The 23,164-nt window shown below is 39.2% G+C and overlaps 1 protein-coding gene across 4 annotated transcripts in view; it reads left to right on the forward strand.

Annotated features, from left to right (window-relative positions):
* The window catches only part of LOC138741431 (mannosyl-oligosaccharide 1,2-alpha-mannosidase IA-like), a 97,360-nt gene that overhangs the window by 51,854 nt on the left and 22,342 nt on the right, over positions 1–23,164 (forward strand). For 3 of the 4 annotated variants that reach the window (XM_069895514.1, XM_069895511.1, XM_069895513.1), the window contains exons 3-8: positions 3,132–3,247; positions 10,731–10,811; positions 10,922–10,990; positions 14,057–14,151; positions 20,409–20,532; positions 21,814–21,907. In XM_069895514.1, coding sequence (XP_069751615.1) covers positions 3,132–3,247; positions 10,731–10,811; positions 10,922–10,990; positions 14,057–14,151; positions 20,409–20,532; positions 21,814–21,907 — 579 coding nt within the window. The remainder of the gene's footprint in view (positions 1–3,131; positions 3,248–10,730; positions 10,812–10,921; positions 10,991–14,056; positions 14,152–20,408; positions 20,533–21,813; positions 21,908–23,164) is intronic. The other variant, XM_069895512.1, reaches the window with a different exon arrangement.

Below are 23,164 nucleotides of genomic sequence, written 5' to 3' on the forward strand. Positions count from 1 at the left end.
GTCAGCTTCTTGTTTTTAATGTAAGTATAAAATTCATTTGGATTCTCGACATTATTGTAACATTTAAACAAAAATTAAATATTTTAATTTTTTCATTTGTTTCATATCTCTCTATCTGTATTTCTCAATCTTTATTTCATTTATATACATCATTTAAGTCTAATTTATATCTCTTTCTTCTTCCTGGTTTGGATTCTACATGTCTCAGTGAGGATTTTTCAGTCCGATTGGTTGAAGAGCCTTGCTGTCGCTTTTCCAGCTCACACACACCACAGATTCTCTATAGAGGCCACCAGACTGGAAAAGACGTCGGATCAGAGGAAATGCCCATTAACAAGCCAGCGAAAATTCTGTGAGCTGCTGTCAGTGAGGTGAATGGGGACACTATTCCTTCACTGGTGTGAGGAAAAATCCTGGTCAATAGCAACCTGAGGACTGATGAACTTAGGACATTGATTGTCCTATTTGTTTGCACTGTGTATGCTTGAGTTAAATCTCTGTATGCATAACTACTTTAACTGCATATGGGGATTAATATAGCAAAGAATTTTATCCAATATTTTTAGGGAGTGTCCAGACTACAATACAATTTTGTATTTAGTGTTATTTCTCCTTTGTAATATTAATTAGTGAGTTACATCACCAGAGATGAGGATTGAGCATAGCTGCTCCAAATCTGTATGATCGAAAAATCAAGCTTGTATGTATTTAATACCTTTCCATCTTCAATATGTCAGAGGCAATTATATCCATCTTCTGCAATATATTAAAATATTCAGTTTAAAGCATAGAAAGGCCCACATACAGTAAGAAGATAGTATAGTTTTTGTGATAGTGGGTGAAGAATAAATGATATTCATAAAACCAAGAAGCCCCCCCCTCCCCCCCCCAGTTTTTTAAATAATCCAGAGGGATTGTTTATATCAGACATAGAGGACAGATGGAACTTCAGATTATTATCTTGGAGTATTCATAATCATACAGACTACTGTCAGTACAACAATTTACTTGAAGTTCACAGAAATGTCAATCTAAATTTCAAGCTCAGATGTCTGGTGTTGAACCTAAAGCAAGTTCAACATACGAACACCAACCAAAAGCTGATGCATAATGTGTGTGTCAATTATTTTGTCTTGAATAAATATAGCAGTTCATTGTGATAATTATACCAAATCTATTGCCTTTTCCATTTTAGAAGTGATGCATAATTTCATGTCTCTTCCTCATTCTGCTTTGTCGATTATGTATACCTGCCAATTTTGTAATAAGTCCAAAGTCTTGTGAGCTGGCCTCAGTGCACATAATTAACTACTAGCATAACTTAGTAACAATAAATAATTCTTTCAAGGTTAACGAAAAAAAGTACAAGCTTCCAATTTGGCAGGAAACCATTTGGTACATTCTTCCTGGGGGCCTTTCTAGGATGATCAAAAGCTATTTCCTCTACTCACCTTTCTCATCATTATCTTGTAATACCTCTACTTAAAATTTCAGATTACTCTCCTTTTTAAAAATTGCAATTCACTCTCTCCTTCCTTATGCTCTTAACAGTTCTCATCTGTGAACTTTTTTCTATTTAACTATAAATTAATTCTTCTTCACCTGAATTGAGCAGATCAAAATTTTAAAGACTCCTTAAATTTTTTTCATGTTCCTTGCACTCATTACTGAAGTTCATTATTCCTGGCACAATCCTGAATACTACATGATCTATGACTTGAATGCTGTTTCTGTTATGGGGCATTCATTAGTGGACATGATGTCAAGCTATGCCCAAACCCATAGTTGTTCAAACTTATCAAGACAGACTTCTATTCTGTCTACTCAAAAATAAACAAATTGACGTTAATAATTTTATGTCCTTAAATTTTAAAGAATCATTTGTGTCTAGCTCCCTCAGCATCTTTCATGTCTCAGTTGGTTTTTCTAGATAATTGAGTTCTTTGCAACAAAATTGAGTAAGATGAGAAGCACATTTTTGAATGTAACTAGTGGTCCCATTTTCTTTAGCACACACCAGCCTGAAAGACCAGGTCCAATGTACATGTATCAAGCTAAATGTCATTGTGAATCTTGATTGATTCAGATAACTTAAATTAGATTACCTAAGCAGAGTGCCAACTTCTACAGGTCTTATGACATGGGATGGTGAGAGAAAAGACGGCTGCTGGTGTGAAACTTTTTGACTTGTATAGACTATATCAGAAAACATCCACCATAACCTGGGCATGATCCCCTCTTTAAAGCAACAATAAGCAAAGGAAGCAAAAGTAATCATTCCTGAAAAAGGCCAACAAATGAAGAAATTGTCAAATGCCCTCCTCAAATACCTTAATGAATTGATGACTAGCCACTGGTAAGAGCTGACCAATACTTTGTTCAGGAACACTTCCATCTGTTTAGATTTTTATGATGTCTGAAACCCTCTTCTCTTTAAATCTTAATGATGATTCAGGTTAAAAATTCTTCTAATTTAATAAAATTACAACTGTAATGTTACAGATGTTAATTTATCAGCATTACTGTACTCTTATACTATTCCATTTCTAAAGAGGAAAATGGAGAATTTGGAAGAGTAATTTTCTTATGATAGAGAGCGATCACATTATCTTCGTGATTGATTTGGGAAGAAAGCCTGAAAACTGTTTATTGATGTTAGATGCTGAAAAGATAAAATTGTTTATTTCAAATTTAAATAATTACTTTTGCAGAAAAGTCATTTTAAATTTTGAAGATATGGAAGATTTTTGACATTGAAGTAATATGCCATTTATTAATTAATTTCCTATCTTTTTATGAACAATCTTATTATTTTGTTACTTTCTTCCTTTTTAGGATTGTATTTCCACCTAGTGTCTTTATATCTTTAATATTCTTTATCTCTTTTGCTGCTAAGACATTTGTTAAGAACCATTTCCTTCATACTTTAGTTGTTCCCATCTTTTTGTAGTGTCAGTTTAGTTTCCTGCAGCAAGTTACTTTTATTCTTTTGAGAAATTGTTCATTGTTTTTTTTTCCTTCTATTTTTACAATATCAAGCTTAGAAAACAAAAGATTTTGCTGCAAAAATGCTGAAAGGACAGGAGATGGATGAATCTGTGTATGGCTAATAATACTTTTTATTTCTACAGGAGGTCTTTCGGGAGCCACAATTGTAGACTCATTGGACACACTCTTTATAATGGGTCTTCATGAGGAGTTTAGAGAAGCCAAAGAATGGGTGGAAAACAACCTGGATTTCAACGTGGTAAGTTTACTATCTTGAATCAGATTGAGGAGGAAATGGCTGGAAATTTCAGCTCCGGTTCTATTGTGATGTGTAATTTGTGACAAAGGGATAGACGAGTGTGACAAGTATTGGTGGAGTAATTTTCTAGAAGCCATAATGCAGTTAAAATGTTTGACTTGAAAATCTAATATTGAGGGAAATCAGTTGAGTAATTACAATATTTGCAAGTTTTTAATGGAAGTCTTTTAAGAAGATTATAAAATGCATCATGCATCCAGTTAAATAATTATGTGGACAATTTTGCATGTTTTATAATGATGAGCTACTGGAATCTATCCAAGCAGAGGGGTGATGAATATTTTTTTCACATTCTTATCTTGACTGTGTGAGTTGGCCAAAAAGTACATACTTTGGGTGGGCGGATTCCTTTATGGAGATATTATAAATTAATTTGAATCTTTGTGTAATTACCAGAAAAGGACTCCATTTCTTTTGAAGAAATTAATTTGAATGATTTGAAATAGTTGGGCTGATGTGACCTGACTTTATTTATTTCAAGTTTATTTTGTGGGTGCAGCAATTTTCCACGATGTTATTATCTCTATGCCTGTGTTATAATTATACTTTAAGCAATTTAGCCTGAGGAACTGTTCCATCTCATATAAAGTACTCTAGCTACACCATGTGATCAGGGTTCATGACATTTGTCATTTCTTGTGCACCTAACTACATTTACTCAATAGAGAATGAGCCAAATTAGCTCTATATTAATGCCTATGATATGAGAGGTTCTGAAGGATCGTTCATCACTTTGGATGAAGACATTAGCAAAATGACTCTTCACTTTCACAAGTGTGTGAGGCTTAACCATTGTTATAGAATTATGGTGCCATTAGTTCTAGTCTTGTCAAGTAGCATTCGCATCTAAATGTGAAACCTAATAGAATAATGCCCACTCTTTCATGCCAGGTTATTGTCATTTTTTTCACAAAAATATCCAGCAAGTCACTGTTCATTAAAAGTAATCAATTTTTACACTCGGCATGTGTATAGCAGAAGTAAGATATTCTGCAATGAATGTGTCATGCAATGGCTCCTCAGTTGAGTTTCCACTATCTAGAAGATTCAAGTTAGATGTGCAATATTAAATACTTGCTACCCTCCTAAATAACCATCATCACCATTTAGTGAGATTATCAGCATTCACAGTCAGTGGTTTCTTGATCTCATGCCATGCCATAAAACTTTGTACACCATAATTATGCTGTAGCAGCAGAATGTATAAGTTATAGTTTGCAAGGTACATTTGAGTTGGTTTCAAATAAGAATTAGCATGAATAAGGATATACCCAATTGTGAAATGAATTTCAAAAAATTGTAGGTGAGTTGTGGACAAGAGAAACAAAATTGCAGAAGAATAACTACTTTTATCCCCCTCTCCCAGTCAACCCCCTTCCAAACGTCCCCTCCAACTTCCCCCACATTCCATCTCCACCCTCCGACCTCCCCGACACTCCAATTCTGACCCCTCCACAACACCGATTCCCACTCTGACCCCTGTTTGGTCTTCACTATCTCCTCTGACCTTTCCCCTCTGAGACGGAGTGCTTGGTCCTCTGCAGAGGCCTGTCTTCATCCCATCTGCCCACACCTTAATGAATTCCGTGCATGCCATTTCGAAACCTTCGCCTCCATGATCATGACTCTTCACTCTCCCCCCCCCCCCCCCACCCAAGACCTCTTCTCCCTTCCTCCTCCTGGACACCTCATCCTGGCCAACTGCCCGCTCTGGATCTTTTTAATTCTAACTGCTGCCGAGACATCAACAGTCTTAACTTCACCACCACCCCCCCCCCCTCATATTCTAATCTTACTTCCCTGAACACTCTGCTCTCCACTCTTTCTGCAGCAATCCCAACCTCACCATCAAACCCACAGATAAGGGTGGTTCTGTTATGGTCTGGTGCACTGACCTCTTCCTTGCTCAGGACAGAGGACATATCTATCCCTTCCACAGTACCCCACGATAACAAATCAAGCCACTGTCTCCAAACCCACCTCCAAACTCATCACCTCTGGTCACCTCCCCTCCATGGCTGCCAACCTCATTGTCTCCTATCCCTGCACTGCTCATTTTTACCCTCTACCCAAGATACACAAACCCAACCACCTGGGTAGACCCATTGTTTCTACTTGCTCTTGGTCTTGTTTCACCGAACTAGTTTCATCTTAACTTGACTCTATCTCCACCCCCCGCCTGGTCTAATCCCTCCCCACCTACATCCGCGATGCTCACATGACGCAAGTACCCACATGGGTCCCAGCTACGCCTCCCTGTTTGTAGACCTTGTGGAGCAATCCGTGCTGCAAGCCTACACAGGCAAGACCCTTCAACTCATCCTTGGGTATATCAATGACTACATCGAGACTGCCTCATGCACCCACGATGAACTTGACAACTTCATCCACTTTGCGGCCAACTTCCACCCTGATCTCAAACACTCCTGATCCATCTCCAACAACACTCTCCCCTTCCTGGATCTCTCTGTCACCATTTTGGGAAACAATCTTTCCACCAACATGTATTACAAACCCACTAACTCCCACAACTACCTTGACTGCATTTTCTCACACCTTGTCCCCTGCAAGGATTTTATGGCCTCCTCTCAATTTTTCCAACTCTGTTGCATCTATTCCCAAAATTAGGTCTTCCAGCCAGATCTTTTGAAATGTCTGTCTCCTTCCACAAACGTGGTTTCCCCTCCACCACTACCAACTCAACCCTCACCCGCATCTCCTCCATTTCCTGCTCATCTGCCCTAGCCCCCTCTGCCCCCAGATGTAACAAACATAGAATTCCCCTCATCCTCATCTACCACCCCACTTGCCTCTGCATCGAATACATTATCCTCTGGAATTTCCAGCACTTACAGCAAGATACCACTACCAGACACATCATCCCCTCTCCTCCCCCTTCTGCATTCCATAGGGACCGCTCTCTCTGTGACTCCCTCATACACTCATCCCTCCCCATCAATCACCCTCTCTCCCCCCCCACCCCCAGCATCGCTCCCTGTGTCCGTAGGAGGTGCCATACTTGTGCCCACACCTCCTCCCTCACCACGGTCCAGGGCCCCAAAAAGGTTTTCAAGTGAAGCAACACTTCACTTGTGTATCTGCAGGACTGATTTACTGCATTTGGTGCTCCCTTTGTGGCTTTCTCTACATTGGAGAGACTGGGCGCAGATTGGGAGATCGTTTCGCTGAGTATCTTGGCTCAGTCAGTACCAGTAATAGGGACCTTCCAGTAGCCAACCATTTCAGTTCTATGCCACACTCCTATACACACATGTCTATCCTTGGCCTTGTGTACTGTCCCACCAGGACCACCCGCAAATTGGACGAACAACACTTGATTATCTGTCTGGGCACTCCAACCAGATGGTACTAATGTAGACTTTTTCGGTTTTTGCTAACCTGCTCTCCTCTCCTTCCCCCTCCCCCTTCCCCTTTCCAATTCTCCTCCCTCCCTTCCCTAGCCATCCCTCCTTCCCTTGATTACTGCTGACCCTCTCCCCCCTTCTCCACCTATGACCTCCTCCCTTTGAGACCACCCCTTCCTCCCTCCCCCCACACTGTTTTGTTCGGACGCCTATCAATATTTGTCCATACCTTGATGAAGGGCTCAAGCCCAAAACATTGTTTATGCATTTTTACCTTTGCGATGTAAAGAACACTGCTTGACCTGCTGAGTTTCTCCAGCTTTGTGTTTTTATAGACATTATTTTTTGTTGGAAATTAACATGTATGAAACAAACTGTTGTTATCCCTATAAAGCATTTTATACCTGTGAATATTTCTGATAACTGAGCCTTTTCATTGTAAAGGCAGAAAAGATAAAGTTTTAAATTTGTAAAACTTTTTTTAAAATTAGACATACAGCCTAACCCTAACCCTAACCCTAACCCTAACAGGCCATTTCATTCCACAAGTCTGTGCTGTCCAATTACACCCAATGAACCTCTACCCCCCACCCCCCCCCACCCGGTATGTTTTGAACGGTGTGTGGAGAACGTACAAACTCCTTACAGACAACATAGGATTTGAATCCACTGTAGACCTGTTACTATGATAGGCGAACTGGAATGTATCCATGTCACCGCTCAGATAGAAGCTGATGTGCTTTATCACCAGCCTTTCAAAACACTTCAGCACTGTTGAGGTAAGTGCTACTGGTCAATAGTCAGTAAGATATTACTTATTGGTATGATTGATGCCTGTTTGAAAAAGGTGGGTACCATGCCCTGATGGAGTGAGATATTGAAGATATCTGTGAATACCTTCGTAAGTTGCTCAGCAGAGATTTTTAATACTCCACTAGGTACTCCATCCAGGCCAGATGCTTTTCTTGGATTCACTCTCCTGAAGAAAGCAAGTGCATCATTCTCCATTATGGACAAGATGAGATCATCAGGGAACGTGGGGGTGCAGAGGGGTGGTTTCTCGCTGTTACTGTCGTCAAATCGGGCATAGAAAGCATCGAGTTTCTCTGGGAGCGAAGCTTTGCCGTCTGCTACTTCACCGAATTTGATTTTGTAACAGGCCCCGCCACAGCTGTTGGATGACCCCTGTTGCTTCCATTTTCATCCAGAATCTCCACTTCGCCCGGGAGATAGTTTTTCGTGGGTCATATCTGTTCCTGCTATACTGATCTGGATCGCTGGACTTGATCTGGATTTGGATTTAATTGTTCATTCAGGGCTTCTGGTTGTGGAAAATATTGAATAATTTGGTGGGGACACACTTATTCACATCTATTTTGATGAAGTATGTGACAGCCTCGGTGTACTCATTCAGATTCTCAGCAAATTCCTTGAACACAGCCCAATCTGCTGTCTTGAGGAAGTCCTAAAACAGTTTCTCTAGCTATTCTGACCTCTGGAGCCTCTTTTTTTAGGCTCTGTCTGTATGAAAGCAGAAGGAGCACAGCCAAATGATCAGACTTGCCAAATTGTGGTCTTGGAACTCTGTGGTGTAGCAGTGATCAAGTGTGGTGCAGCAGGTTACATGCTGGTGATAGTTAGGCAGGGTTTTCTTGGCACAGACCTGGTTAAAGTTGCCGACTAAGATTTCTAGTGCATCGGGCTGGGCCGTCCTTTGTTTATTGACCACATCATACAGCTTCACAAGTGCCTGCTTGTAATCGGCAATGGGAGGGATGTAAATACCAGTGAGAATCACTGATGAGAACTTGGGGTAGATAGAAGGGTCTGCATTAAATTCAGATTTGCTCTAAGGCAGTAGAGCAGGAGGTCGGCGTAACTAGTGTCTGTGCACCACCAAGTATTAACAATAAAGCACACACCACCTCCTCTCCCTTTTCCAGAATTCACGTTCCAATCCAATCTATGAATGGTGAAGCCATTTGTTCTGTCTATTTGTCCCTGATAAAGCCTTTTATTTCATTCTATCAGCTCCTTGTGTAATTCAAACACCTTGGATAAATAATCTGAATAAAGGTTGCTTGTGAAAAGAAATGCACCTGTGTCAGTGCATTAATTTCCTTAATATTGTGTAATCCAGTTTCTTCAGCACTATGTTTCCCTTGGGGAAAATAAAAACCTTCAAACTCATACTATACTCTATTTCAAATATTACCATTCCCATTCTATGATAAAACATAAATACAATTATTACTTGATGGTTTGCTTTTGATGTCTCATCAAATTCAGTTTTCTATCTAGGAATGATGGTGATTTTATATATGAACAAATGAATTAGGAGAAGTCAACTTGCATGGGCTTTCAAGCCTGCTCTGCCATTCAATAAGAACATAGTTGATCTGATTGTAACCTCAACTTCGCCTTCCCACAATTTTCCAGTAACATTTCACCCTCTCGCTTACGAAGAATCTGTCTTGTTCTGCTTTAAAAGTATTCAAAAATTCTGCTCTCAGTATCCTTTTAGGAAGAGAGGTCCAAACAATTATGACACTCTCAGGGGGGATAAAAGATAACATTTCATTCTTAAATGGGTGAAGCCTTATTTTTAGGTAGTGATGCCCAGTTCTAGATTTTCCCATGAGGAAACATCATTTCCACAACCACCCTTTCAAATTCTTCAGGATCTCGCAAGTTTGAATCAAATTACCTCATTATTTTAAAATCCTACTGATAAGTAGGATTTTAAATAGAGGTCTATTTGCACAGGATCTGAATTAATACTGACTAAGTTATCACATTTGCCTGCATTTGGCCCATATCCCTCTAAACCTGCATTTGGCCCATATCTCCTTTGTATAAATATCTTAAAACATTGCAGTTGTACCCATTGTTATATTTCTGCGAGCAGCTCGATCCACATATCTACCCCCTCTCTTGTGAAAAAAGGAACTCTTCAGGTCCTTTTTAAATTTTTTTAAATTTTAAATCTAGACATACAGCATGATAACAGGCCATTTTGGCTCACGAGTCTGTGCCACCCAATTAACCTATGCACATGGTACATTTTGAACAGTGGGAGGAAACTGGAGCCCCCGGGAAAAACCCACACAGACACGGGGAGAATGTACAAACTCCTTACAGCATGTGATTTGAACCCCAGTCCTGATTGTTGACACTGTAAAGGCGTTGTGCTAACTGCTACACCAACCATGCCGCTTTCCCCTCTGAATCTATGTCGTATGGTTCGAGATTTCTCCTACCCTGAGGGGGAGAAAAAAATATCATGACTATTTACCGTATGGTAAAGAAAGAAAGAAGAAGATAGATAATTCTATAAGATCACCCCCCTCAACTTCCTATGCTCCAAGGAAAAAAGTCGCATCTTATCCAGCCTCTCCTTGTAACTCAAGCCTGCCAATCGATAAACACGCACATGAATCTTTTCTGCGCCTTTTCAAACTTAAGGGCATTTTTCCTATATCTGGGTAACCAAAACTGGACACAGCACTCCCAAGTGCTGCCTTAGAAGTTTATCTTATCTAAGCTTGAATGGATGACAAACATTGCATAAATATATGAACAATATGTAAATTGCCAAATGCCTGTTTAGGCCTTTCAAACAATTTTGTCGTGATTCAGTTTTTAACAATGGTTTTGTGTATCCAAGAAAAGTAGGAGTGAGTAATTATGAGCACCACCTCCCTGATACTCGAGCCTCATCAACCTTCTCTTGGGGGCTTAATTATGAACAATTCCTATCAAGCAAAGTGGCCCTGTATTCAGGACAAATGCTGCTAATTCATGCTAAAAGTACCAATTTTAAACTGAATTTGAGATATGCTATCTGCAATTTCCTATTCCATGTTGTATATTGTTCCAAAAAGGTCATCCTTTTAGGCATTATGATACATGTTTTGTCATTTAACATGAAATATTTGCATTCTATGACTTGATCATTTTAACTCTCTGGGCCATTGCAGTTGATTATTCAATAGAAATATAGAACTGTTACATTCTGTAGGTTTTATTATATTTTTTTAAATGTTTAATCCTTTTAGAATGGAGAAGTGTCTGTCTTTGAAGTGACCATTCGCTTTGTTGGTGGGCTGCTATCGGCGTATTACTTGTCAGGTGATGAGGTGAGATGCCTGCATGTCACATTGATTTCACTTTGATCTCTGCAATATCTTGAAATGATTTTCAGTGTTAAAAGTTAAATAATTTGATTTTTTTCACATTGTTCCACCAGAAATCAGTGATGTTTTGGTATTTTGTAAAAAGGGATTTGCTTGAGAGGAGTACACACAATTTACACTATGTAAGATATAAGTATTATTTGAGAACTACAAATTATTTCTTATATTTCAATCTATGTTTGTATTAATATGTGTGTATTTTTTTATTAAACTTAATAAATATATATATATTTAAAAAATCAACTTAATGTAAATTGTGCAATGAAAGGAAAATGGACATAGAAAATGAATGCAGCTCTCAATCCTAGAAATGAGGAAGTTAAATATTATACTCCTTTTTACACAAATGACTATGTGCTAATCTATTTGTCCAGACCACATCTGTCAACTCTCCTTATTCCTTTGTAGTTACCCTTGATTTGTTTTACACCGTTGTTTCAGGTTGAAGTTTTTAAACTTGTAAGTTCAATGCGATATTCTGTCATTACTTCCTCAGGGATATTTTACTCAGATCTCTTATTAAACTGTCTAGTTATACAATGCTAGATCCAAAATATTCTGTTCCCTGGTCGATACATGATGAAGCTATCTCAATTGCACTCTTGAGTTCTTTCTTATCGCTACTGTATTCAATTTGATTAAACTATTATTTTCTTTATTTGTACTAATTCCCTGATGTCTATGAGTTGATTGTTTCTCCATGAGGCACCATATGAAAGGGTCCTTGAGAACTTTGACATTGATCTTTTTTGTGGCAATGTTTCTGTTAATGCTGATCTTGACACTTGGTTGATGGAGCTAATAGAACGAATTAGGCAGTAGCCAGACCAGCAGTCATCAGTATCTATCATGAAATGCTGAGATGGACATCTATGTTGTTCCAAGTTCAGATGATGATGACAATGCTTCTATGAAGTCTTGTGTTTGTCTCTCTGACAAAATAGGCAATTGGTGTGTTGAACTCGTCTGGGAGGATTGGTTTTCTCTTCTGGGGTGCAGACTAGGACGGAAATACAAGTCTTCCTTGGCTCATTCAAAATCTTCAAGACTAGGGCATATGAAATGGTGACCAGAGAGTTAATTTATTTTTATTGTAGAGATTTAACACTGCAACAGTCCCTTTCAGCCCATGAACCTGAGCTGCCCAAATATACCCATAGGATCAATTAATCTATTGATCCCTTATGTCCTTGGAACATGGGAGGAAACAAGACTACCCAGAGGAAGTGGACATGAACCTACAAACTCCTTACAAGTTTGAACCCAAGATCCTGCTGCTGTAATAGTATTGTGTTAATTGCTACACCTACCATGCCACCCTTTCTATATCACAGTGAAGGAGGCATTCATCAATTCTCCAGAAAAGTCAATGAAATGCCAGATTTCCTTATTCTTGGTGTAGTTCATTCTGTGTAGATGATGTTCCTCTTCTACTTGTCTCCTTCAGAAGAAGATGTTGCCAGTCTTGTTCATCTTGGTCATCTTTTTCCATTATATCTCACACAGGACAGCAATATTAACATGAAAGCCTCTAAGTTGCTTGGTTATAATAGTAGGGCAACATTCAGGTCTGTCACTGGTTAGACAGCCCACAAGGGTATAAACACTCCAGATCTTGTCGATTGAAAGTTGACTGTGCATGGTTTCTTTTATCCACGGACTTGGCAGAGCAAGATCTTGTTACTGTGATAATAGAGACTTAAGCAGTTGAGACAAAGCTTTACTGCGTGTATTTTTATGTTAGCACTTTGGAAACATGACAGGGGCCCAGTGGCAGGCATGTTTTTGGTATTGCCTTGATACCAAGAATAGTTTGATCCACTCTGGTATTCTTTGTTCTGAGGCAATTAATGTGTTTTCTTTGGGAACTGCAAATCTTCTCACAGAATGGACTGAAAGTGCCTCATGTGGCAGGCAGATAAATAGTTGGGGTGCTCCTTCACCATTTTCAGAAGGCTTATGTGCTGCTAATGCTTGAGGTTCTCACTATTCCTACTGAATGCACCTTCTCTAATTGAGCTATAAGGCTTGGGCTTCTCGAGTCCATTGGGATTCTGCAACTTTTCAAAGAGACTTTGAGTACATCCTTGAACCTTATCCTCTGTTCACCTGCTGGTGACTTTCCTTAACGGAGCATGGAAATCAATGTCCAATGCACAGGAGCAATTGATAACTGGCTCCCTGCTCACTTCTCATGCCTCTCATGTACCCTTTGGCCACACAACTGCCAGCAAAACTCCAGACACACATCTGAACCCTGACCTCAACTCCATCTGTGTACTTAGTTATGTTCCCGGTCTTTGGCTTCTGTCACATACTGGCCCCAAACACAAGCCATATATGGTCCCATGCCTCATTTCTGGCTATACACCTGGCCTGTAATCCCAGACCCTGCTGTGGCTGCATGCCAACCATGTTCTTGACTCCAGCTCCAACTGCACCCTTTCCCGTGTTCTTGGCTCTCAGGTCCAGCAGTATATCGATCTACAACCCTAACCCTGGCTCTGACTGCACAAATGGTTCATGTTTCTGGTTCCAGCCACATATCTGAGAAGAGGCCAGGTGTGTATTAGGGTCCAGACTGGGAAAAAAGAACCAGATAGGCAAATGGAGCTGAGGGTTGGGATTGTGGCCAGATGTATTCAGGTGTGAAGTGAAGGGGGGGTGGGGGTGGGGAGTGCTGTGTGGCAGGAGAGACGAAGAGCATGATGATAACAGCAGAGGAATATCAAAGAGAGAGAAGCTTCCGTCCTTGAGTTCTTGAATGCAATGGCACAAGCATTTAACTAGAAATATTTTCAATTTGCTGAGTAAGTACATTTTCTTATTTGGTAATCACAATTAATGACATCAGTTTCACTTGAGAGGGCAAAGACTCCATCCACCCCATTTCTAGTGCCCAGTGCAGCGCTCATTTACTCAGAGGAAAATTTCCATTTGTCCAGATTTTCCACTGGCAAAGTCATGAGTGAAGCTATAAGAATTATGGTAATTGATTTATTTCTGTCCAGAAATTAAGATGGAACCCATTGTGTTTGGGGTAACAAAATATTCCAATGGGTCAGTCAAAGCAACATTTAGAATTGCGTGCTTCAGAATTCCAAACCATTATTTGCACTTTCTTTTAAAATGCTTCATGATCAAGATTTAAATTGTAATCCTTTTTTATTAAATATTCTCTGTTACAGATATTCAAGATGAAAGCAATCGAATTAGGAGAGAAGCTATTGCCAGCTTTTAATACTCCTACAGGCATTCCCTGGGCCTTGATAAATCTCCGCAGGTAAGATGTCCTAATTCAAGTAGAATGTGGTCAGAGTGAATTAAATTTAGTAAAATAATTTGGAAGGAAGTTGTATATTCCACAAAAGGCAACCCAATTCTACTTGTGTTAATAAATTATCAGAATGGTTAGTTGACCTCACTTTCTATTTCACAACCAACAGGAATGAGAGGACATTTGCATCAAATTCCAGTTCATCAATCAACTGATTTTTTTGTATTATTTTTGAAGACAAACAAACAACACAATTTCTTTTCAACAATAGTATATAACATGCAGAGTCTATTTTTCCCCTACCACTCTCCCTTCCCTTCCATACCCTAATACATCAAAGAAAAGATTATACAAATTAAACAAATACCAAGAACCAAATATTGGTAAAGGTACAAATCCTAAAGGGAACTTTAAAAAACCCTAAAGAAACCTAAAACAAGAAAGATAAGGAACAAATTACAAGAACACGTCATCTGCGCCACAACCCACTTCATTGATCTCAATTATTTTGCTACTGGCATGGATTGTTGTATTTCCTTTATTCAGAAGGGGTATAATTATATCTGCGTATCAATGTGTTGCAGATAGAGTTGCCACACCCTAACAAATGTGCTATATTTCCTCCTTAAATTGTGTGTGATTTTCTCCAGAGGAATACACTCTGTATTTACGTATTCCATCGTGTAATATTTAGTTAGGAGTCGGTCTTCTATGTGACTGTTATATACTTTCTAGCTACCGACAAGACAACCTTCACAAACTGAATTTGGTATCCGGACTGCTTAAAAGTCCTGTCCATAATGTTTCCTAGAAGGTACAATTCCTGATCCTTTGGAAAATCCACTTTTGTAATTTTTTTCAGAATGTCCCTCAGGTCCTCCCAGAAGTGCACCTTTGTACACTGCCAGGTTGAAGGGATAAAGGTACTGATCTCATCACCACACCTAAAGCACATTACCAAAATTTCTGATTTAGATTTATGTAATTTTTATGGTGTGAGGTATAGTTGATGCAGGAAATTGTATTACACCAATCTGTACCGGCATTAATAATTGCTGTCATGCTGTCCAGACACACGTCTGGCCAGCACCACTCATGAATTATTTTGCCCAAGTCTGTCTCCCACCTTCCCATGACTTGTGTAAGTCCAGAGCTTTGGGCTAACTCTTTGAAATAGGAGATGTATCATAGAGGTGAACTTGTGCATATTCCCCTTTTGGGGAATTAGAATCTCCACATGGGCAAGGTCCAAATTATCCCTTAAGAAAGATCTTAGCTGAAGATAGCAGAAGAAATTTTTATTAGAAAAATCATATTTATCCCTTAGCTGTTTGAATGGCATAAGCTTTCCTTGCTCATAATGATACACCTGATCCCCTTCTGGCACCAAGTGTCCAGGATCTTATTATTCTGAGTCATGGATAATAATTTGTTCTTGGTCAAGGGCGCTTTAGGAGATATCCCCTCCTTTATTCCAAAACATTTTTTTTTTTGCCACATCTGAATTCTATGTTTAAATTTGGAGTTAGCTGTTTTCTTTGATATCAATTTAGTGTCCCATTTATATGCTAACTCCTGCTATCTTTACTGCTACAGAAATTTGTGCCCAGGAGGGGGTACCACCTCTCTCAAAGAGTGAGGCGATAAACTTCGACTGGGCTACTCAATAATATTTTTTAAAATCTGGCAATTTCAGACTTCCCAATTTATAATTCCAAGTCAACTTTTCAATGGAGATTCTAGCCACTTTACCATTCCACAAGAACTTACTGACGCATCCATTGTGCATCTTAAAGAAGGCCTGGGATGACGAAATGGGCAAGGATTGAAATAAATATTGTAGTATTGGCATCACCTTCATTTTAGTGCAATTAACTCTGCCCACCAAAGTTATGGGCAGGGTTCTCCATCTACCAAGGTCTTCTTCAATCTTCCGGAACAAAGTGAGATAATTGAGTGTAAGTAAATTGTGTAAATCCTTATCTTCTTTTAATTCCAAATATATAATGCCCTCTTGCAGCCATTGAAATTGACTCCCTTGTTGGTATTGTCTGTAATCCCTCTTTGTCAAGGGAATTATTTCATTCTTATTAAGAGATCTTGTCATAATCCTCCAGTGTTGTCCTCATTCCTGGCCAATGACCCCTTCCGATCAGTCAAATATACTAACACATCATCCACAAATCAACTGATTTTATGCTCCTCCTGGCCAGTTTTGAACCCCTTTATGTCTGGATCCCATTGGATGGCTTCTGCCAGTGATTCAGTAGCTAATATAAACAACACCTGAGACAGTGGGCAGCCCTGCCTACTGGACCAACTCAGCTGGAACACTGGAGACATTTGCCCATTTGTAATAATTTTAGCTTGGGGTTTATGATAGTGGCCTTACCAAATTAATAAATGGTTATCCCAATCCAAATCTCTCTAATACTTTGAATAAGAAATCCCACTCCAGTCTGTCAAAGGCCTTCTCCACGTCCAGAACTACGGCCACACTTGGATCCACCCCTGACTGTGCCAGATGCACTGTATTGAGTAATCTACACATATCTTCTGCTGATTGTCTCTTTTGTACAAATCCAGTAAATATTGAGCCAATCTAATGACCAATGCTTTTGCTATAATTTTATAATCTACATTCACTAGTGCAATGGGTCTATAGGAGGCAGCGTTCAATGGGGTCCCTCTCTTTTTTTTTTGGGAACACCATAATAATTGCCGTTGCGAAAGGTTCTGGGAGGGTATGTGTCTCCACCACCTGTTCCACCACCTTCGTAATAAAGGGCATTAAAGATCCTTAAACTTTATCAAATCCAGTGGGTTAGTGGGGAACCCATCCTCCCCTGATGATTTGTTAGCCTGCAATGAGCCCATGGCTTTATCAATCTCTCTAGAGAAGGGGGCACTCAGCCCCTCTTGTTCGTCTTGATCCAAATTTGGTAGTTCCAATGTAAGCAAGAAGTCAGCTATTTTAGCAAGTACTCCACTAATTTTGATTTATACAGCTCTGTATGGAACTTTCTAAATGTTTCATTTATCTCCTTTGGTTTATATGAAATCATCTCCACCCCATTTGAATCGCACTGATTGTTCTTGAGACCTCTTCCATCTTCACCTGCCAGGACAAGACTTTATGAGCCCTTTCCCCCCAGCTCATAATACTGTTGTTTAGATCTTCGGATCATCTTTTCTATCTTGTATGTTTGCATTGTGTTGTATTTAAGCTTTTTGTTCATTAAATTCCAATTTTTTTTCTCAGAGCCTAAACTTTGATATTCTTTTTCCAATTGAGCTATTTATTGCTACAAATCGTTTATCTCTTTCATATGGCCCTTTTTAATACCTTTAGTATATCCAATTATCTGACCATTATAATGGACAAAGTCAAGAGTGAATGGTCAGACAGTAACTGAGTCGTGTACTTGGTTGGAACTATCCTACCCTCCAATTGGGATGATGCCAAAAATAAATCCATTCTAGTGTAGAAATCATTGTTGTCTTGAGTAAAAGTAATAATCCCTCTCTCTTGGATGTTGCCTTCTCCAGACATCTATTAAATTCAACCCTTTCATAAAGTCCAGGGTAGATTTGGCTGCCCTGGCCCTTGTTACTTTTCTCGCTGACTTGTCCAAGACCGGATCCAGACAAAAGTTAAAATCTTCTACAGTCAAAACACCTTTCTGTTACTTTCAAAAATATATTTTGTATAAATTGTTTGTCATCAAAATTTGGAGCATATATATTCATAAGTGTCCATAATTATAATTATGTATATTTGACAATGAATCATCACAAATCTCCCAGCCGGGTCAACAACCACGCCCTGATCCACCAGAAAAATTTTTTCCTATGAAGATAGCTACTCCCCTGGCTTTGGAATTAAAGGAGGACGTCACCACTTGGCCCATCCACCCCTTTTTTAACTTTATATGTTCTTGATTTTTGAGATGGGTCTCTTGTAGAAATATTATATCTGCTTGCATTTTGTTTAGGTGTGCCAAAACCTTTTTCTCTTTATAGATCCGTTCATCCCATTTACATTGAAACTCACAAATTTAATTGTCTTATCCATTATCCCAGAGTATCTTCAGTATTTTCCTCCCCTTTCTTCCTTTTCCATGATACTTATCCAACTCATCTTCCACAGATCTCTGATGCAGACGGCCTTATTCCATATAAAATCTAAACAAACTTTAAAAAAACTAAACCAAAAAATCAGAAAAAGACAAGAAATACCACCAAATAATCTCTTCCCCCCCCCCCCCACCCCATTATCTTTGTCCTCCTTGACCTCCTCTTCTCCTCCCGGCATCAATATCCAAGACACTGGTGCCAACTCCCCCAACTCCCTCCTTCACTATTCTTTCCTTCCTTCTTAGAGCTCCCCATATTAATTCTTCATTTAACTTTAACATTCCCATCTAAATTCTTATCATTTACAACCAATTATTTCATCAGTTCCCCCTTTTATGCCTTTTTTTCCCCCAAATGCTATTTACTCCCATGAGGGTGGCAAGGTTTTTACATAGCACATTGTTTCCCTAGCATCTATTTAAAAAAATTAAAAATTCTCTCCTCCACGTCTTATTTTAGTTGCTGGGTGAACGAGGGTGAATTCTATCCCCTTTTGTCATTTTTTTTAAAAACTTGGTTGAATTCTTTTCTGTGCCTTAACAGTGCAGCACTAATGTCCAGATAGAAGAGGACCTTCCTTACTCCATATTACACTGGGCCCCCCTTTCCTTCACTCTCACTGCCACTGCCTACATAATTCTCTCTCTGTCCTGGTAGCGAAGAAATTTGACTGGGACAGAGAGGGACTGGGACTGGGTGGGGGGGGGGAGAGGGATGTTGGTGGTGTTGAGAGACCTCTCAATTTCTAATTCTCCCTCAATTTTATCCCATTCTAGTACTTCTGGGATCTTTAAGGATCCCATCAGATCTCTTCCCTCCACACCCTCCTTCACCACCATTATTTTAATATTATTCCTTCTGCTAAAATTTTCCAGGGAGTTGATCTTCTCTCATAACCTCTCCCTTTCCTTCATCCACACATCCATCTCACTTTCACTCTTCCATTCGTCCCTCCACTCTTTCAATCCTATCTTCTGTAACTGTTACACTCTCTGTTAAATCAACTGATTTTTTAACCATTCCTCCTAAATCCTCTGGATCCCATTATTCTGTGTCCTCATCCAGTGTTTGTGTTGTAGATTGCCACACACCTCAACTCTTGTGGAGGTTATCCTTTTCTATAAACCTCCAACTATATATAGACCACTTCTTTCTCCTGAAAGAGCCCAAGCAAGATACGTCAATATGATCTGTCCCATCAAGCTTAATTTTATTTGCTTTTATCTTCCATTCATTTTATATTGGCAACTTATTTGATGCCCTTCAATAATTTAAATAGTTTAAATTTCGGGCCCTTCCTAATATGAATCTTCAATTCCTCTGTTTTTGGACAATAGTATGGCCATAGTTTTCCATCATAAACGTCTGTTGATGTGATCTTGTAAATGGTTGCATTAAATATGAAAATTCTTTAGCTATTCTATAATGTGCTCATAAAACATAGATTTGCACATAAAGCATGACCAACCACATGAAAGTAATACATATTTTATCCAGATTAGCTCTTCTGCTCTTTGTTAGCTAAATCCCAAATTAATCACATTCTTCCGTAATGTCTGGAGTATATTTTTGGTCAGAGGTTGTGAAGATGCTGTTGTCTTTTGAAAGCCATTTTATATTATTATGTACAGTAAAATAATACGATGCAGTGTGGCTGAAATTCTAAGCTTTTGCTCTTCAACGCCACAATATTGTTATAATTTATTATAATTATTCATCTGTTGGCTCTAGTTGCTTGTCCCCTTGATCCTGCCACCTGTGCCTGCATACCAAAGGTGAGTGTCAGTGCATGACAGAACAGAAGTATGGAATACCCTTGGTGGGTAGTGGTTATGTTATTTTGAGGTTAGCATTAATGTCGTAAGGGTAAGCAAGATACTGAGCACATGCTGGGGTCTAGAGCAGTACACAAAAGCGCTGAAGAAACTCAGCAGGTCATGCAGCATCCAGAGGAAGTAAAAGGTATTCGATGTTTTGGGGCTGAGCCCTTCCTCTGGAATATCGAAAATCAAGCAGACACCTGAATAAAAACCTTTTTACTTAGATGTCTGCCTCATTTTCGACACCCCAGTCCATAAATTCTTAGTGAGTGGTAGTGTTAAGATCCTTGCATTTATGTTTTGCAGTGGAGTTGGTCGGAACTGGGGATGGGCCTCAGGGGGTAGCAGCATTTTGGCAGAGTTTGGCACCTTACATCTGGAGTTTGTCCACCTGAGTGAGGTGTCAGGTATTCCCAAGTTTGCTGAAAAGGTAAGTCAGTGACTGAGAGTTTACAGTTCATATTATTGTATTGATAATCAGACTTCAGTGTTATAGTTTGAATTTCAGTGATGGAAAGCGCAATGACAACTTTCAGTGTTATTTCTACTGAACTGTCCTTTGCATGCTGAGACACAAATTGTAGGTATATTGAGTAGCTTCCTATTGAGTAGCTATGCTAATACCGGAAGTTGATTACAAAGGAATTGGTGGCATCAATTAATAATCATGGTGGTAAGTTTATTGGTCCAAAGATACTGCAGCCTTGCTGCAATGCAAAATAATGTAATAGATGCAACTTAAAAAGGATCTAGAAACAGTGAAATCTGGAAATGTTAAATCTCTAAGGTACAGAACAAATTGGAAGAAATGTTACGTGTAAATATAATATCCCTCCAGCGATAAATAGTGGCAGAGAAACCAAATGTAAAGAAGCTGTCCTAAACCTTGATAAAATATAAAGGTGGCCCGAGTCAGATATCATTTTTAAATGAATTTCACTTATCAAGCCACTTTCACCAAAACTACAAGACCTTCCTAAATTCTTTAAAGCCAACAAAGAGGACTGCAGCACTTGGGGATGGGCAATAAAATGCTGATCTTGTCAATTATGCCTACATCCCTTAAGTTAAATCATCAAAAAATTGATTCAGAAAACATGGTGTTAAACAGGAAAGTCTGCAGATGCTGAGGTTGAGTGCATCAGAAAATATGGTAGCTGCTTTGTGAGTGGCAACTTTCTACAAACAGGAAATGGCCAGATTTTCAATTATATTATCTAACAGTTGAATGTTAACTGGGAGGGGAGAGGGGAAACTCCCCTCTTCTTCTTTGAAGTAATGTCCCAGGGATATTTTATGATCAGCCAGCATACATTCATTTATCGGTAAGATCAAGCTTGGTCATTGTTGCATTAGGTTTTAGTCTTAAGTGATTCAAACCCACAACTTTCTGATTCAGAAGTTTCATCTCTGTGTATTGAACTACAATTGGCACTATGTTTTAGCATGGATTTTCATGCTAAGGGAAGGAAAGGAGGGTCTTAATTGACATGAAGAACAATAGGGCTCCCAAAAAGTACATGCCTGTACATGGTCTTACTGAGTAACTTTCTAATACAAGTATTCTTTCTCTCTTGCATATACTGTTTTTCTGAAGACTTTTCAGATTTCTCAGCTTCCCTGGGAGAATTTTATCACCCTTGCCTATAATTATAACATGCAAATGAATTTCAAGGCTATGGTGTGTAAACTTGAATTTGTATGTTTTCAGGTGATGGCAATCCGGAAAGTTTTGAATCGGCTAGAGAAACCTCATGGTCTTTATCCCAATTATCTTAGCCCTGTTACTGGTCACTGGGGGCAGCGTAAGTAGCTCTGCGTTCATTAGCACTGTATGATTTCCTTGGTTTTATTTCCAAAATTTAGGCATTTACCTCTTGACTATTTCTTACGTAGCATGGACCACTTTGGTGAGATTTGAACAGACCAAGAATTGCTATCTTTAAAGAATGAAGATGAATGATATTTGTAAAGGTGTTGGTTTTGAAAAAGCTTTGCATGGAGGACAGGGCAAATTGGTCCATTGATTCACAAATCATGATGGGTTATTTTAATGTTAAATGATTTTTTAACATTTTAAATGTTGCTTAGCTTTTTAAAAAAAAATGCAGGCTCCTCAAATCCAAGTTTAACTTGTCATGCCCCAAGTGTAATTCAAAGAAGGTCCTTGCTTGGTCAGGGCAGCAGTAGTTGAGGTTGGCAATCATCAAATCTTTATGACACAGGAAAAAGTCATCTCGTTCATCAAGTGTTGTTTGGTTCTTTATGGGGGGGGGTGGTGGGGGGGACCTGATTGAACTCCCTTTCTAAAGCGTAACTGATTTTGTTTCCTCTGTCCTTGCAGCAGTGAGTTTCAGATCACACCCACTCTCTGCATTGTTTTTTAAAAATCCTCACATTCCCCTCATGTCTTTAACATCACTTTGTCATCCAGTGAAGCAATATAGGTAGAATTTAGAAACAAGAAGGGAATGATCTCTTTGAAGGGGTTGTATTATAGCCTTCCACCCCAATAGTTGGAGGAGCAGGTGTGCAGGGAAATTTCTGATAGCTGTAAGAAAAATAGGGTACTAATTATGAGGAGATTTCAACTTCTCCTATATTGACTGGGGCACAATAGAGCCATAGAATGCTACAGCACAAAAAAACAGGCCATTTGGCCCTTCTGGAGTGTGCTGACCATTGTTCAGCTAGCCCCAATAACCTGCTCCCATTCCTTAACCCTCCAGACCTCTCCCGTCCATGTATTTATCCAATTTATTCTTAAAACTCAAGATAGAGTCTGCACCCACCACATCATGTGGCAGCTCATTCCACACTCCCACCACTCTCTGAGTGAAGTTTCCCCCTAAATCTTTCCCCTTTCACCCAAAAGCCATGTACTCTCATATTTATCTCTCCTAATCTCAGTGGAAAGAACCTACTCGTATTGACTCTGTCTATGCCCCTCATAATTTTGTAAACCTCTATCAAATCTTTCCTTATTCTTCTTTGTTCCAAGGAATAAAGTCCGAACATGTTTAATCTTTCCCTGTAACTCAATTCCTGAAGACCTGGCAACA

Source organism: Narcine bancroftii, chromosome 8 (genome assembly GCF_036971445.1).
Source record: "Narcine bancroftii isolate sNarBan1 chromosome 8, sNarBan1.hap1, whole genome shotgun sequence".
Classification (NCBI taxonomy): domain Eukaryota; kingdom Metazoa; phylum Chordata; class Chondrichthyes; order Torpediniformes; family Narcinidae; genus Narcine; species Narcine bancroftii.